At 52.2% G+C, this 14,625-nt stretch overlaps 1 protein-coding gene across 1 annotated transcript; it reads right to left on the bottom strand.

Moving 5' to 3' along the window:
* On the bottom strand, nucleotides 1-693 carry LOC135889440 (claudin-22-like). Its single transcript, XM_065417313.1, has one exon. The coding sequence runs from the start codon at nucleotides 691-693 to the stop codon at nucleotides 1-3; it is 693 nt and encodes a 230-aa protein (XP_065273385.1).
* Between the last annotated feature and the right edge of the window lie 13,932 nt (nucleotides 694-14,625).

The raw sequence follows: 14,625 nt of genomic DNA, 5'->3' as shown, positions 1-14,625 counted from the left end.
TTAGATTACCAGGTCAGCGTTTTTGGGGTGTGAACGTTGGCTCCAGTGTCGCATTGCTAATGGACCTTGCACCTGTGTTGGTTCACGGCAAGCTGCTAAAGGCATTGTTGGCATTTCCGTCCCTTTCAAACAGGCTGAGCAGATGGTGAGCAGCCCGCCTACTACAAGGAAAAATCCAGCAAACCAGCCCAGGAACATTGCTTCCCCAAATTCCCATCTAGGTACAATTTCTGGGACAGTTTCATCCCAGAATTCATTTACGGTGTTATAGGCGAGCCAGGAAACTGGAATGAGGGTCATAATTCCTGAGATGCCAAAAATCACTCCTCCGCAAAGCGTTAGTTGTTTCTTTAGAGCCGTTTTTTCTTCCCAGGCCTTGCAACAGTCCAGCCCACAACTGGAGATCAAGAATCCAAGAAGTCCCGATCCATTAGAGAGGAACATCAAAATCCTGGACACCCTGAGGTCAAATGGCAGAGCCAAGAAAGACTCATAGCTTTTACACTCCATAATACCTTCCTCTTGCATTACGCAGACTTGCCAAAGCCCCATGGTCCAGATCTCCATTTCATTCAAGTCCAGGTTGAGATTCTTCCAGAGTGGCACAAAAGTCGCAACGCAGGATGAGACCCATCCAAAGAATGAGAGAAATATTCCTCCCAGGTGAACCTTTGTGTTACAGCTCCAAGCCATGCTGATGCTGTGTGAGTGAGCCGTGTGCCGGTCAAGATGAATTTGGGTGTTTGAGCAGAAGCTTTTGGTATTAACTCTTTTGAAGCTGTGCTATAGAGTTGGTTTCCATGAATATGTTCTTTCAGTTGACGGGCTGTTGACTGAGAGCTATTATTTGTTTCTAGCATTCAGAGGAGTAGCGTGGGGGAAATTCAAGCTTATACCACTAATTCCTGGGTGTGGCAACAATTATTTTCATGTTTTGTTGGTTTTACTGGATTAAAAAAAAAAAATTCTGGCAGGAGTGTCTTCTAGCAGTCCAGCCAATTCAGTGCTGTGCAGTAGGGCATCAAATGATCAGCCCCTACCACAGTACGTAAGCATACACGAAAACAGCAGCTGTGGGACCCAGCCCAGTTCAGCACTTCGAGGCAGATTCAGCTGCTGCCAACAGGCTGGGAGGGTCTCCTGATAACTGCCGCTGAGATTCCAACATGCAAGTGGGTGTCCACAGTGCATTCAGCTACTGAGGGATGGACGTTGTGGTACTCGGATCAAATCTGGTCTTATGCTTGGTCATCAAGTGTTTTCTCTCCAGTCATTTAGTGCTCCTCACTTGGTGGTCATCTGGCATGGCTGGCCAGGCTTTTTAAGGTTAAAGTCAGTTCTATGAGCAATACTTAAAAGGCCCTCTGTTGACTTTTCTATCTGTACTACCTATTCAGTTGATCCTGCCATGAATCAACTCCTCCAGAAGCCAGGTGGAGTGAGCAACCCAAGTGCATTTCACCATTGATGAAAAGGGGGAGAGAGGGAAGCAGAGTAAAGGAAGAAGCAGGACAGAGAACTGGGAGAGCAGATGTGGGAAGGGGGAAGAAGGGGAATGTGGAGAGGAGGAGGCAGAGGAATTAGGGGGTCTGTGCCGGGTGGAGATCAGGATGGTAACGCAGAGAGGAAGAATGGAACTGGTGCAGTCAGATTGGTCTCAGACAACACATCTGAGAGGAGTTTTCCCTAAAAAAAGGTTCGGTGGGGAGAGGAGGGTCTGGCTGTCTGTGCAGACTGTGTCACAGTGCGCTAAAGTCTACCTAACTACAACGGGCAGCCAGTCCCATTTTGTTCTGGCCACCACTCCATACGCAAGACGGTTTAGCAAAAGACTGACTAACCCGCCCCCACCAGGCCTCAGAAACCCTGCAGTGAGAGGCTTGGCAGAGAAAGTAGCTCTGGACAAATGGTAGCTCCAAGAACGACTGGGATGGGGTGTTGAGAAGAACCCTTGAACAGCTAGAGAAGATGTGGAATACTTGAGCCAAACACCTTCCCCCCCCGCCCCCGTTAATGACTCCAGCCTGATGAATGACTCTTTATCCCATTCTCAGAGGCTTTTTAAAGTGTTGGCCATTATTCAATCATTAAATAAATATCAAAGGAGCTTGGTGTGCCACAGCAAGGAATCAATTGTGGGCAGGCCTTCACGAGAAATCCCGGCATCTGCATCTCCCGGGGCTCACTTGGCATGCAGAGGGGAAATGCAACCTGTTTGCTCAAGGCGGGGGTTGGAAAGGCTGCCGGCCGGGCAGCACTTTCGTAATAAGCGTAATGACAGCGATCAGTTCAACTGAAGTACTTTACCTTCAAGGAGCTCGAGGCCATTTACAAACTCTGGTGAATTACACCTTTTAATCTGCTCTAGTGGGAGATGGGGAGCACGTTCTGGGATCTGATGCCAGGGTGCTGGGCATGATGCAAGGAACAGCCGGCTGCCTTACCCGGACAGGGGAATGAAGGCAGAACGAAGCGAACTCACTTGCCTGAGGTCGCACCCCATGTCAATGACAGCTGTACATTCAGGAGTCCCAACTCCCCGTCCTGCTGCTTTAACCACTAGGGAAACTTCCTTTGATACATATACTTGAAAACAACTGTTTGAATTCATCTCTTTGTCTCGCCGGTGTCGTGGTTTTTGTAACCAGGCAGCGCCAGAGGGAGGGAGCCCATGGTCTGAGATCATTTAAGGTGAATGGGAACCGGCTCCCAATCAGAAAAATGTATCTGTTTGTTTTTGCATTACTCTATTATTGAGCCAGGCCCATTGGTCCCACCAGGTCCACCCTCCCCTACCCAGCAACGACTCCAGCCTGACGAATGACTGGTTAGCAATGGTCATTACCTGATGCTTCCAAGGAAGGTAAAACATCCGTCACACTGGTGGCCAACTTCTTCCTGCCCCCAGCTGATGAACGGCTTCTGGCTTGATGCTGTGTCCAAGGAGATGGTGGAACTCCATCATCTATGGTGGAACCCTTCCCCACTCTTCCTCCAGAGGCTGCAGAATCTGCCCTGCCACCGGAAACACTTGTCCATGTCCTATTCATAGGGTCCCAAAGAGCCAGCTTTTTGCCTTTGAAATACCTCAGGTAGCAGCAAATGTCGGGCAATCTAGAAGGGGAGACCACAGTGTTGTGGAGCCCCAACCTTCCCTTCTTTCTCAGTGGGATCCCAGAAGGTTCTGTGAATTGCAACCACATCTTTGGACTTAAACCCTAATGGCACGCCACATCCTCAGGAAATGATTTGCAAGCATTGATCCTCACGACAACCCAGTGACTGGTCCATGTTGTCATACCCATTTAAGGGACAGAACAACTGAGACACAGATTGGTGCAAATCTATCCCGGGAGTTGGTGGCAAAGCTGGGATTAGAATTGAGGAACTCCTAGATACAGGACATGTTTTGAGGCTGAAATAAAATACCCTGTTGTTTAAAAAATAAATGATGGAATACGTCATAGGGAAGGTCTTAAGTTTCCGTTTGCACTCACTCCCCATCTGTCCTTCCGTGCACAGACATATAAAGGGAACACAATGTCCAGCTTTTAGAATTCTGTCTTTATTGGGGGATTAGTGACTCTAATCTCTCACTCATCTGCCTCCTTTGTTATCGAGAAGGATATTAAGGGCCAAGGCTGGTAAATTACTGCGTCTCCCTCATTGTGGTGTTGGGGATACTGTGGTCTTCCAACTCCAATTGAAGGATTTAGTCCCAGATCCTCTGCCGCAGGCCTGCACAACATGCGGCCCGCGGGGGCTCACTGTGCGGCCTGCGGGCAAGTGGTGGGGGGAGCTGCCGGCTTCACCCCCTGCCCGGGGGCAGATCCGACCTCACAGCCCCGCCCGCTCATACCGCGCTCCGGCCGCTGAGAAGCGCGGCTGCCAGGTTTGCCCCCTGCCAGGGGGAGGGGAGGGGAGGGGGCCGACCTCACAGCCCCGCGCGTGCGCACCGCGCTCCGACCGGCCAGCCGGCGAGAAGCGCGGCTGCCGGGTTCGCCCCCTGCCGGGGGGAGGGGAAGGCCAACCTCACAGCCCCGCGCGTGAACGCCGCGCTCTGGCCGGCCGGCCGGCCGGTCAGAAGCGCGGCTGCAAGGTTCGCCCCCTGCCGGCGGGGGGGGGGAGCAGCAACCTCACAGCCCCGGCCGGTGAGAAGCGCGGCTGCTGGCTTCGTCCCCTGTCTGGGGGGGGCCAACCTCACAGCCCCGCATGCGCGTGCCGCGCTCCGACCGCCCGGACGGTCAGAAGCGCGCTCTAACCGCCCGAATGGCCAGAAGCGCGCACATGCGTGCACGTGTCTCCATCTACCGCTCCCCCTGCCTGGCGTACAGCGGGTGCGTCACTTCCGGGGCCTGCTGAGGCGGGAAGCGCTGGGCACGAGGCAGAGCCGGTAAGTGCGAGCGAGGGGAGGGGCGCCCGGCCTGGGCTCGAGCCGCAGCTGGGGGGGACTGGGCCGAGACCCCCCCCCCAAACCCCCTCTTCGGTTGGGGGTGGGGTGGCTACTGCACTGGTTGCTCCCAGGGCGGCCTCCGTAGTGATGGGGGGGGTTTGAACTGTCTGTGGGCAGCCGGGAAAACCCGGGGGGGAGGAGGGAGAGAGAGAGTGTGTGTGTGTGCGCGCAGGGACGGATTTAGGCTGATTCAACCGAGTCCCCTGAATCGGGCCCCACGCCCAAGCCCCGGTACAGCGTACCGGGGTGGCCCGGCTTCCCCAGGGGGCAATTTAAAGGGCCTGGGGCTTTGGAGCCCCAGGCCCTTTAAATAGCCCCCAGAGCCCTGGGATAGCGGGGGGCTCAGGGGCTATTTAAAGGGCCGGGGCTCCAGCTGCCTCTACTGCACCCCCTGCCCACACCACCCCGCACCCCCTGCCCTGCCCGCAGCCAGCCAGCCCCACACATGCCCCAGCCCCGCACCCCCTGCCCTGCCTGCAGCCAGACCCTACCTCCAGCCAGCCCCTGCCCTGCCTCCAGCCAGCCCCATGTCCACTGGTGCCCTGGAGTTCCCAGGGCAGTAACCCTGCACACCTGCTTCAATGAGGGGGGCAGGGAGCAGCTGGGACCCACACATGTGCACACCACTAGGGTGACCAGACAGCAAGTGTGAAAAACCAGAACAGGGGTGGGGGGTAATAGGAGCCTATATAAGAAAAAGACCCCAAAATTGGGACTGTCCCTATAAAATCGGGACATCTGGTCACCCTAGGACACCCCCAGGGAGTGGCGGGGACCCACACATGTGAAATGGAGCTCATTAATAACCGATCAACAGCATATATAACACAATGTACATAATATATAATTTTATTATTTATATAGTTATGGAAAGTAAATAATACATGGAAGAAATGAAAGGCTTTTTTTTACATGTTTTTTTTTCTTCTAGTCATCCCTGCTGGGGCCCCGCCGAAAATGTTCGAATTGGGCCCCGCACTTCCTAAAGCCGGCCCTGTGTGTGTGTGTGTTTTGCACCTGCCCTGCCCTGACTGCTGCCCCCTTCCCTGGTCCAGGGACCTTATCCCTTCCCGGCCCCTATCACACTGCCGCCCACCCCGGGCTCCCTGCGGCCCCTGTGCTTGTGTGTGGGACAGTCACATCCAATCCCTTCACACTGCTCCCCTTCCCCCTCCCCGGCTTAGTTCATACCCCCAGAAAATCTCTTCAAACTGTCCCCCTTTTCCCCTCCCCTTATTTCATGGGGGGATGATGAACCGAGCGGGCGGGCGGGTGGGCAGGTAGTGGCGGCGAGGCTTTATACTTGGGGGGAGGTGAGGAGGCGAGCGGCGAGTCGGTGGTTGGAAGGAGGCATCCATTTTCAGTATTTTAATTTTTGGTACTGCTGTGTGCAGTAATATAGTGACCCCTGGGGGTTAAAGAGGGGTGTAATGGTGGGGCCGAGCAGGGAGGGGGTGGGTCCTATTTTACTGCTGTGATCTGGTTACCCTATGCGCCCCGTTTCTTTCCCCCTCTACAGGCTTCCACAGACTGTCAGTGCCTTGCTAGTGTGCCACGCGCCGTGAGAGATCTCTTCTCTTTGTGTGTGACTGAGTGTTTCCCTTGTGTGTGAATTTATTCAACAAAATCTTGAGCTTCATAATGGATACCATGAGTGAAAAGAAAAAGAGAAAAATAGAATCAGATCACAGAGTTTTCAACACTGAATGGACAAATAAATACTTATGTACTGTTTCCAAAGACAAAATACTGTGCCTTGTGTGTCGCGAAACGTTAGCCGTTCCGAAAGAATACAACCTTCGGCAGCACTTTGAAACTAAACATCCCAATCTCGCCAAATTGAACCCAAATGAAAAAATAATTAAAGCAGCCAGTTTAGTGAAAAACCTTAGTGGAGAACAGCAAATTTTCAAGAAAGTGAGCACTGAGAATGATACAGTTACTAAAGTAAGCTTTCAAATTTCTAAGGAAATTGCTGCTGCTGGGAAATGCTTCACAGAAGGCGAGTTATTAAAAAAGTGTATGTTGATTGCTGTATCTGAGTTATGTCCAGAAAAGAGGGGAATATTTGAGAATGTCAGTCTATCACGCATGACTGTACAGAGAAGAATAGCTGACATTTCTACTAATCTAAGTGATCAGTTAAAGCAGAGAGTCAGTGAATTCTGCTTTTACTCCCTAGCTATGGATGAAAGCACCGATTTAAAAGACACCGCCCAACTTCTTATTTTTATTAGAGGTATTGATAAAAACTTTGAAATTACTGAAGAACTTGTTGGCATGTGCTCCATGACGGGTCACACAACCGGAAAAGAAATCTCCAGTGAAGTGATAAAGTGCATGAAGGATAAATTGGGATTAGATTTCGCAAACTTGGTGGCCATTTGTACTGATGGTGCTCCAGCTATGTGCGGAAATAATGTTGGAGCAGTTACTCTTCTTGAAGAATTTATCGGGAGACAAATAACCAAACATCACTGCATTATGCATCAGCAGGTTTTGTGTAGCAAAGTCTTAAAATTTGAGCATGTAATGTCAGTGGTAGTTTCCATTGTAAACCTCATCCGTTCTAGAGGACTAAAACATAGGACATTTCGAGCCTTTCTTGAAGGGGTAGACACCGAGTGCAATGACTTAATCTACCATACAGAAGTGAGGTGGTTGAGTCGAGGAAGAGTGCTCCAGCGTTTCGTTGCTTTGAAAGAGGAGATAGCAAAATTCCTAGAAAATGGGCCAATAAAATTCCCGGAGCTTGAAAATGAGTCCTGGAATCAAGATCTCTTTTTCTTTTGTGATATTACAGCACACCTGAATGATCTCAACATTCAACTTCAGGGAAAAAATCAACTTATATTTCAAATGTGTGCAGCAGTGAAAGCTTTCAAAATGAAATTGAAACTTTTCAGAAATCAGCTGTCAAAAGGTGAAATGTGTCACTTTCCCACTTGTGCACAGCGTATCCCTCAGCACAAAGTGGAGTAGAAAAGCTGAGCTGATTGGGGAAGCCGCTGCATCTGGGCCATGCCCCAATCAGGCCCCAGCTGGCCTGTATAAAAAGGCTGTGAGCCAGAGGAAGTCTCTCTCTGCTTGTAGAGAGAGAAGGGCCTGGCTGCTAGGGAGTTGAGCAGGGTACTGGGAGTGGAGCAGGGCTGGGGAAGGCTAGAGGAGCTGGGGAACTCCAGCCTGGAAAACCCCCAAGCTGCGGACCTAGCTAAGGGCCTAAGACCAGTACCAGGGCTGCAGAGGGGCAGCCCAGCTATAGAGGGAGGCAGCAGGTCCAAACCCAACCTTGCCTGTGATGAGTGGCTGATATACTGCAGTCTACCCCAGGGCGCGGGGGCTAGTTGGTGACTGGCAGTAGCCTTATACTGAGGTGAGGTGGGGATTAGAGGATTGGGGGTTCCCCAGAGAGAGGAGACCAAGAGCCAGAGTGTGGGGGTATTGCCAGGGGGCAGCACCCCAGATCAAAGGGCACCAGGGTCCAGGAGGGACACAGAGCCAGCGGCAGTGGGACACGGGCCTGCAGAGGTTGCTCCAACAGCTGGATGAGCTAATTCCCGAGAAGACCAGCAGGAGGCGCCGCCGGGGTGAGTCCTGCTTGCTTACACGGGGGCTGGGCGGCGCTGGGGGGGGACGGGGTTCGGCGGGGCTGGGTGGCGCTGATGGGGGGGGGGGGGCGTGTTTCAGCATGGCCGGGGGGTTTCGGCCCTCAGCTATTTTCTTTGGAGTAATATGGCCCTCGCCGCTTTACGAGTTGTGCAGGCCTGCTCTACCGCTTGGATTTACAAGTTGTGTCAGTGTTTCATGTCTGGTTCTCCCTCCAGTACCTTTGTTTTTAGGTGTGGATGGTGGGAAGTTATCTCAGCACTGAAAATCCACTTGTGACTGGAAGTTAGCCAGTGGAACTGAAGCTCCCGGACTGGCTCCCATGTTGTGTTTGGCACACTGAAGCCATTGGGCCTGCCTTTGTGAGGTGTTGGGGGCCCTTTGCGGGTTGAAGAGCACGCAGCATCTTGCAGGCTCAAGCCTTTGTGCTGCAGAAATTCCGAAGGGAAAACTCAGCTAGCTTAGCTGCCGCTTTGCGTTGGATTTTCAAGGGCTCAGCAACCACCACTGGGGCCAGGTTCTCTAAGGTGCTCAGTCCCCAGCAGCGCCCAGCGTCTGAAGAGTTCAGCACCCAGCGCGCCGAGCTCCTTAGACAATCTGGCCACTTACGTAGGAGCCTAAATGGGAGCTAAGCTCTTTTTGAAAGTCTGGCTCCAAGCGCTCTTGTCCTTCGGCTGGTACCGGTGGCTGCTATTTGGTAACTGCCAGGTGAATTTGGCATTGGTGCAAGCAGCTTGAAGGGGCCATGCCAACGGGGTGGTGAGGACTGATGCACCCTTCCCAATCAAAGGCACTGCCCTCATGCTCCAGATCCCTGTGCTGGAGCCATGGGAACCCCCACAGTAACAAACCCTTGAGCTGACAACTGAACCTCTCCGGCAAAGTATGGAGCACTTTAAAAAAATGTGTCAAGTATCAGAGGGGTAGCCGTGTTAGTCTGAATCTGTAAAAAGCAACAGAGGGACCTGTGGCACCTTTAAGACTAACAGAAGTATTGGGAGCATAAGCTTTCGTGGGTAAGAACCTCACTTCTTCAGATGCAAGTACTGGAAATCTCCAGAGGCAGGTATAAATCAGTATGGAGATAACGAGGTTAGTTCAATCAGGGAGGGTGAGGTGCTCTGCTAACAGTTGAGGTGTGAACACCAAGGGAGGAGAAACTGCTTCTGTAGTTGGATAGCCATTCACAGTCTTTGTTTAATCCTGATCTGATGGTGTCAAATTTGCAAATGAACTGGAGCTCAGCAGTTTCTCTTTGGAGTCTGGTCCTGAAGTTTTTTGCTGTAAGATGGCTACCTTTACATCTGCTATTGTATGGCCAGGGCGGTTGAAGTGTTCTCCTACAGGTTTTTGTATATTGCCATTCCTGATATCTGACTTGTCCATTTATCCTCTTGCGTAGTGACTGTCCAGTTTGGCCAATGTACATAGCAGAGGGGCATTGCTGGCACATGATGGCATATATAACATTGGTGGACGTGCAGGTGAATGAGCCGGTGATGTTGTAGCTGATCTGGTTAGGTCCTGTGATGGTGTTGCTGGTGTAGATATGTGGGCAGAGTTGGCATCGAGGTTTGTTGCATGGGTTGGTTCCTGAGTTAGAGTTGTTATGGTGCGGTGCGTGGTTGCTGGTGAGAATATGCTTAAGGTTGGCGGGTTGTCTGTGGGCGAGGACTAGCCTGCCTCCCAAGGTCTGTGAAAGTGAGGGATCATTGTCCAGGATGGGTTGTAGATCACTGATGATGCATTGGAGAGGTTTAAGCTGAGGACTGTAGGTGATGGCCAGTGGAGTTCTGTTGGTTTCTTTTTTGGGCCTGTCTTGTAGCAGGAGGCTTCTGGGTACACGTCTGGCTCTGTTGATTTGTTTCTTTATTTCCTTGTGTGGGTATCGTAGTTTTGAGAATGCTTGGTGAAGATCTTGTAGGTGTTGGTCTCTGTCTGAGGGGTTGGAGCAGATGCGGTTGTACCTCAGCGCTTGGCTGTAGACAATGGATCGTGTGGTGTGTCCGGGGTGGAAGCTGGAGGCATGAAGGTAGGCATAGCGGTCGGTGGGTTTTCGGTATAGGGTGGTGTTAACGTGGCCATCGCTTATTTGTACTGTGGTGTCTAGAAAGTGGACCTCCCATGTAGATTGGTCCAGGCTGAGGTTGATGGTGGGGTGGAAGCTGTTGAAATCATGGTGGAATTCTTCCAGGGTCTCCTTCCCATGGGTCCAGATGATGAAGATGTCATCAATGTAGCGTAGGTAGAAAAGGGGCGTGAGTGGACGAGAGCTGAGGAAGCGTTGTTCCAGGTCAGCCATAAAAATGTTGGCATATTGTGGGGCCATGCGGGTGCCCATAGCGGTGCCACTGGTCTGGAGGTATATATTGTCACCAAATTTGAAATAATTGTGCGTGAGGATAAAGTCACAGAGCTCAGCAATAAGTTGTGCTGTGTCATCATCAGGGATACTGTTCCTGACAGCTTGTATTCCATCTGTGTGTGGGATGTTTGTGTAGAGAGCCTCTACATCCATGGTGGCTAGGATGGTGTTTTCTGGGAGGTCACCAATGCATTGTAGTTTTCTCAGGAAATCTGTGGTGTCACGGAGATAGCTGGGAGTGCTGGTGGCGTAGGGTCTGAGTGGGGAGTCCACATATCCAGACAGTCCTTCAGTGAGAGTGCCAATGCCCGAGATGATGGGGCGTCCAGGATTTCCAGGTTTGTGGATCTTGGGTAGTAGATAGAATAACCCCGGTCGGGGCTCTAAGGGTATGTTGATTTGTTCCTGTGTTAGTGTAGGGAGTGTCCTGAGTAGATGGTGCAGTTTCTTAGTGTATTCCTCAGTGGTCAGACTACCAGAAGGAGGTTGCCAGACAACTCTCCAATACCAAATTCTACAGGCCACTTTCCTCAGATCCCACTGAGGAATACACTAAGAAACTGCACCATCTACTCAGGACACTCCCTACACTAACACAGGAACAAATCAACATACCCTTCAGCCCCTTAGGAAAGCTCAACTTTTGTCACTGTCAGGGTTCAATTTGTGGGGAACAAAAGGCCAGGCACAGCTGGGATTGGAGAGGGGGTACAGGTCTCTGCAGAGATTCCTCCCCCAGCTCATGGGCACACACGTGGCAGGTGTTTTGGGGGGAGTAAAATCCCCGCAGGACTTCTCAGAGTCAGGCCAGAGTGAAGCTGCCCAGCTGGGATGTCATTAAGTGCAGCTGAGCTCAGTGAAGATCAGAACCGCCTAGAGCATTGGGGGAAGGTGTGGAGGAGCTGCTGCCTAGAAGCTGATGCACTGTATTTGCTATTGAAGCATTTACACAAAAAGTCTCTTGTATTCTTTGCATGACAGAGCAAAGGCACCAGAACAATGAAGCTCCCAAGCAAATCCTCCATACCGATGCATTGGGCGTTGTCTTCTACTCCACTTGTGATCACAAGAAAGTCGTCAGAGAGATGGGCTCCAGGTGCATCTCCCCCCGGCCACGGGGAGAGGTAAAGGGGACTGGCCCGGTGCACGTACCCCAGTGACGTGTAAGTGCCATTGAACATGCATGGCGCACGAGAAGCCTGTTTCTCTTCATTTTTCAGTTCCTGCTGCCTGTCACTTCATTTGCAGCGTTGACATTTTGGCTCTTTGTCTCGCTCACCCGCCCACGCCTGCAGAGAGGGGCTGGCTCAGCCTCTTGGGGCTGTACTATTGCTGAAGAATGAAGAGAAGCAGGCTTCTCATCCTCCATGAGTGTTCCATGGCACCTCACTTGTCACTGGGGTGCACCCCCTCCTCAGTGCATGTAAAACCCCCCCACCATTCTGAGCTCAGGGGCAGCCCTGGGCCACTGGGACCCGGGGAGAAGAGGGGAATTGTTGGCCAGGGCGACAAAACCAACCCAACTATCTCCCTCCTCCAAAAGGCTCCTTCAGCGTTCACCTGGGACAGCTATAAGGGACCTGGCCTGGTGTTCCCCCGGGGATGGCACTGCACACCGTGGCCCTCTTTAGCTCCTTGCTGCACTGTCAGCGTTGGGTCTGTGCCCAATTTGTGGTGTGTGACTTGGCATCTCACTAATCCCAAGGGGAGGAAATTCTGCATTCTCTTCTGGCACAGGGACATGGGGCCTGGGCTTGGCAGCTGTTTGGTTAGAGCAAATGTCCTAAGGCCCAGAGTGTGCGTGGGGGGAGCGGTTTCTCCTGATCTCTGCAAGAGACTCCTGCTGCTCTTTGTCAGGGCTTGTCGAAGGGGAAGCAACCCCCAAGTTGTCACTGGACTACATCTGAGAGCAACCTGGGAGTCACTCTCTGCCACTGACATCACAGCGTGGGTCGCTCCAGTGCTACTGGAAGGGGGCGGACCAGGAGACTGAATCCCTCGGCACCCGTGGGACAGTTCCAGCACAGGCAACAGCAGTGCAAGCTCCCACCCCCTCTTCCTTCCCCCTGCCCCTTGCTATCCCTAACCCGAAGGCATCCCTCTGGTGCGAGATCTGTCTCCCTGGCCCCTTCTGTCCTCAGGGCCCCCAGCCATGCCACGGTGTTTGGGATGTGGACATGTGCTCTTTGGAACTGGATTTCACTTCACACAGGCTGCTGAGCAGCCAGCAGACGGCGGTGGCGACTTCCAGTTGCTACTGACCTGGGACGAATTTGACATACTGAACATTGAATCCAGCCGATACATCCCAGGCCCAATCCCTTGAGGCAGAACACTCGGGATTGTCACTTACTAGGAAACATGTTACCCAGGACTGTTTTGTTTATTTCCATGGCCTCCTTCATCCCCATGATCCCAAAGTGCATGCAGGTCTCCGTACTGTTGTTTGGGAGGGTAGGTTTAAACATACCAGCAAGGTATTAACCGGGGGGGAATTGTATTGTTTTCCAAACTGACCTGTAAATTAAGAATGAATTTGATGTCTTCAGACATCGTTTACCTGAACTCTGACTGCAAGTTACTAAGAGAGATTAAACTACTGTATTAATAACCCTCGAGCCGTTTAAGGCACTGGCTAAGCAGTTATTTATAACCGGGATGCTACCTGTGCTATGTTTAACTTTCTCTCTGTAGGGAACTAGGTTTAAATGTAGCATGTGGCTGCTTTTAACAGCCCCGGTAGCTTACGCTGCACTGAGGAGGTATTGATAGGCTGCAAGCTGTTAGTTACCAGTACCAGACAACACAACACGGTGGTGTTAGATCCTGAATCATTAGCAGAGTCGCTGGACAGGCCTATGCTATGTAATCACATGGTTGAATGAAACAGTCACAAAATGTCAGTTCTTTGTTTATGGACCTGATGAGAGCTGGCATTGTGGGGGGAATTGAGGGGTTGTGTTTCCTAGCAACAGCTGACCCCTCCCACCCAAAGATAGAGAGGGAATATAGTCCCTGATGGGTGGCATCATGAATGTTAGAGCAGGGAAAAATCCCCCTCGCAGAACTCCTTATTAGAGCTGGGAATGCCTTCTAGTCCTTGCCCTGCGGGCCAGGGGCCCGTCCGAGCTATGCTTTTGGTTAGACCACGTACTAGCACAGCCATTGCCCCGCGACCCCCCTCTGACTGCGGCTTGTTACTCACCTGCTGCATCTTGTTTTTAACTGAACTGGGAGCTCTTTGGGGCAGGGACCGTGTCCTCCTCTGGGTGGCGGAGGCGCCCATTCTGGCCAGGGCTTCTGGGTGCTAGACAGTACATAGTGCTCCCTTCAGGGAACGCAAGAGCTGTGTTGGGGAATCCCAGAGCAGGAAGGGGCTGAGCCTACAAGCCCTTCTCAGGAGTGGGTGACTGGGGCTACCCGCCATGCTGTGACCCCGTTTGATCCCCTATTAGAAACCGAAGAACGGTTCTTTCCCCAGCACTCCTTGTCTCAGTCCTTTCCCCTTTCTAGCACCGTACAGCGTCACAGGTAGGAGTGCGCGGAGCTCTGCGGTCCTGCTCGGAGGTAGGTGTTATCCCACAGTTCACATATGGGGAAATGCGGGGTAGGCTCTTCCCAAGGGTTTGTGCAGCACCTAGCACAGTGGGGTCCTGGTCCAGGAATGGGGCTAGTAGGTGCTACCACAGTACAAACAATAAATAACTGCTAATGTCTCAGAAGTAGAACTGAGGAGTCCTGTCTCACAGTGCTTTAGCCAGAACTATCTGTCGGCTGTCTGTCAGTGCGGTGCTGGGCAGAGCCGGGCTCGGGTCCTTGGGCGGGGGGTTAGCTAACGTTTTGCTCCAAGCCGGGGGAAGGGGAAGCCCCCTTCTGTGTGCTGCACACGCTGGAGCAGAAGCCCTGGGAGATTAACCCTGCAGGCTCCAGCATCCCCCAGGCAGCATGTCTCCTCCTTGCCCAAGCCTTCCTGATTAAATCATCTTGAGGTAATTCTGCGTGTCATTGAGACAGATTAACGGGTGACCTTCTTCTCCCAGAATGGGATTGGAAGCTGACGCCGAGCTCCCTTACTCTGCGCGCTGTGAGAGGATTTGCATCCAGAACTGATGGGAAGATGCGTGGAGGCGGATGGGATTCCAAACCTTAGGCTGGCCCCAGCCCAGTGACGAGGGTCCAGATTGCGTCGGGAAGGTCGGTG

This window comes from Emys orbicularis, chromosome 15 (assembly GCF_028017835.1).
Source record: "Emys orbicularis isolate rEmyOrb1 chromosome 15, rEmyOrb1.hap1, whole genome shotgun sequence".
NCBI lineage: Eukaryota > Metazoa > Chordata > Testudines > Emydidae > Emys > Emys orbicularis.
Note: the sequence above shows the minus strand (reverse complement) of the source record. Positions and strands in the feature narration are given on the sequence as shown.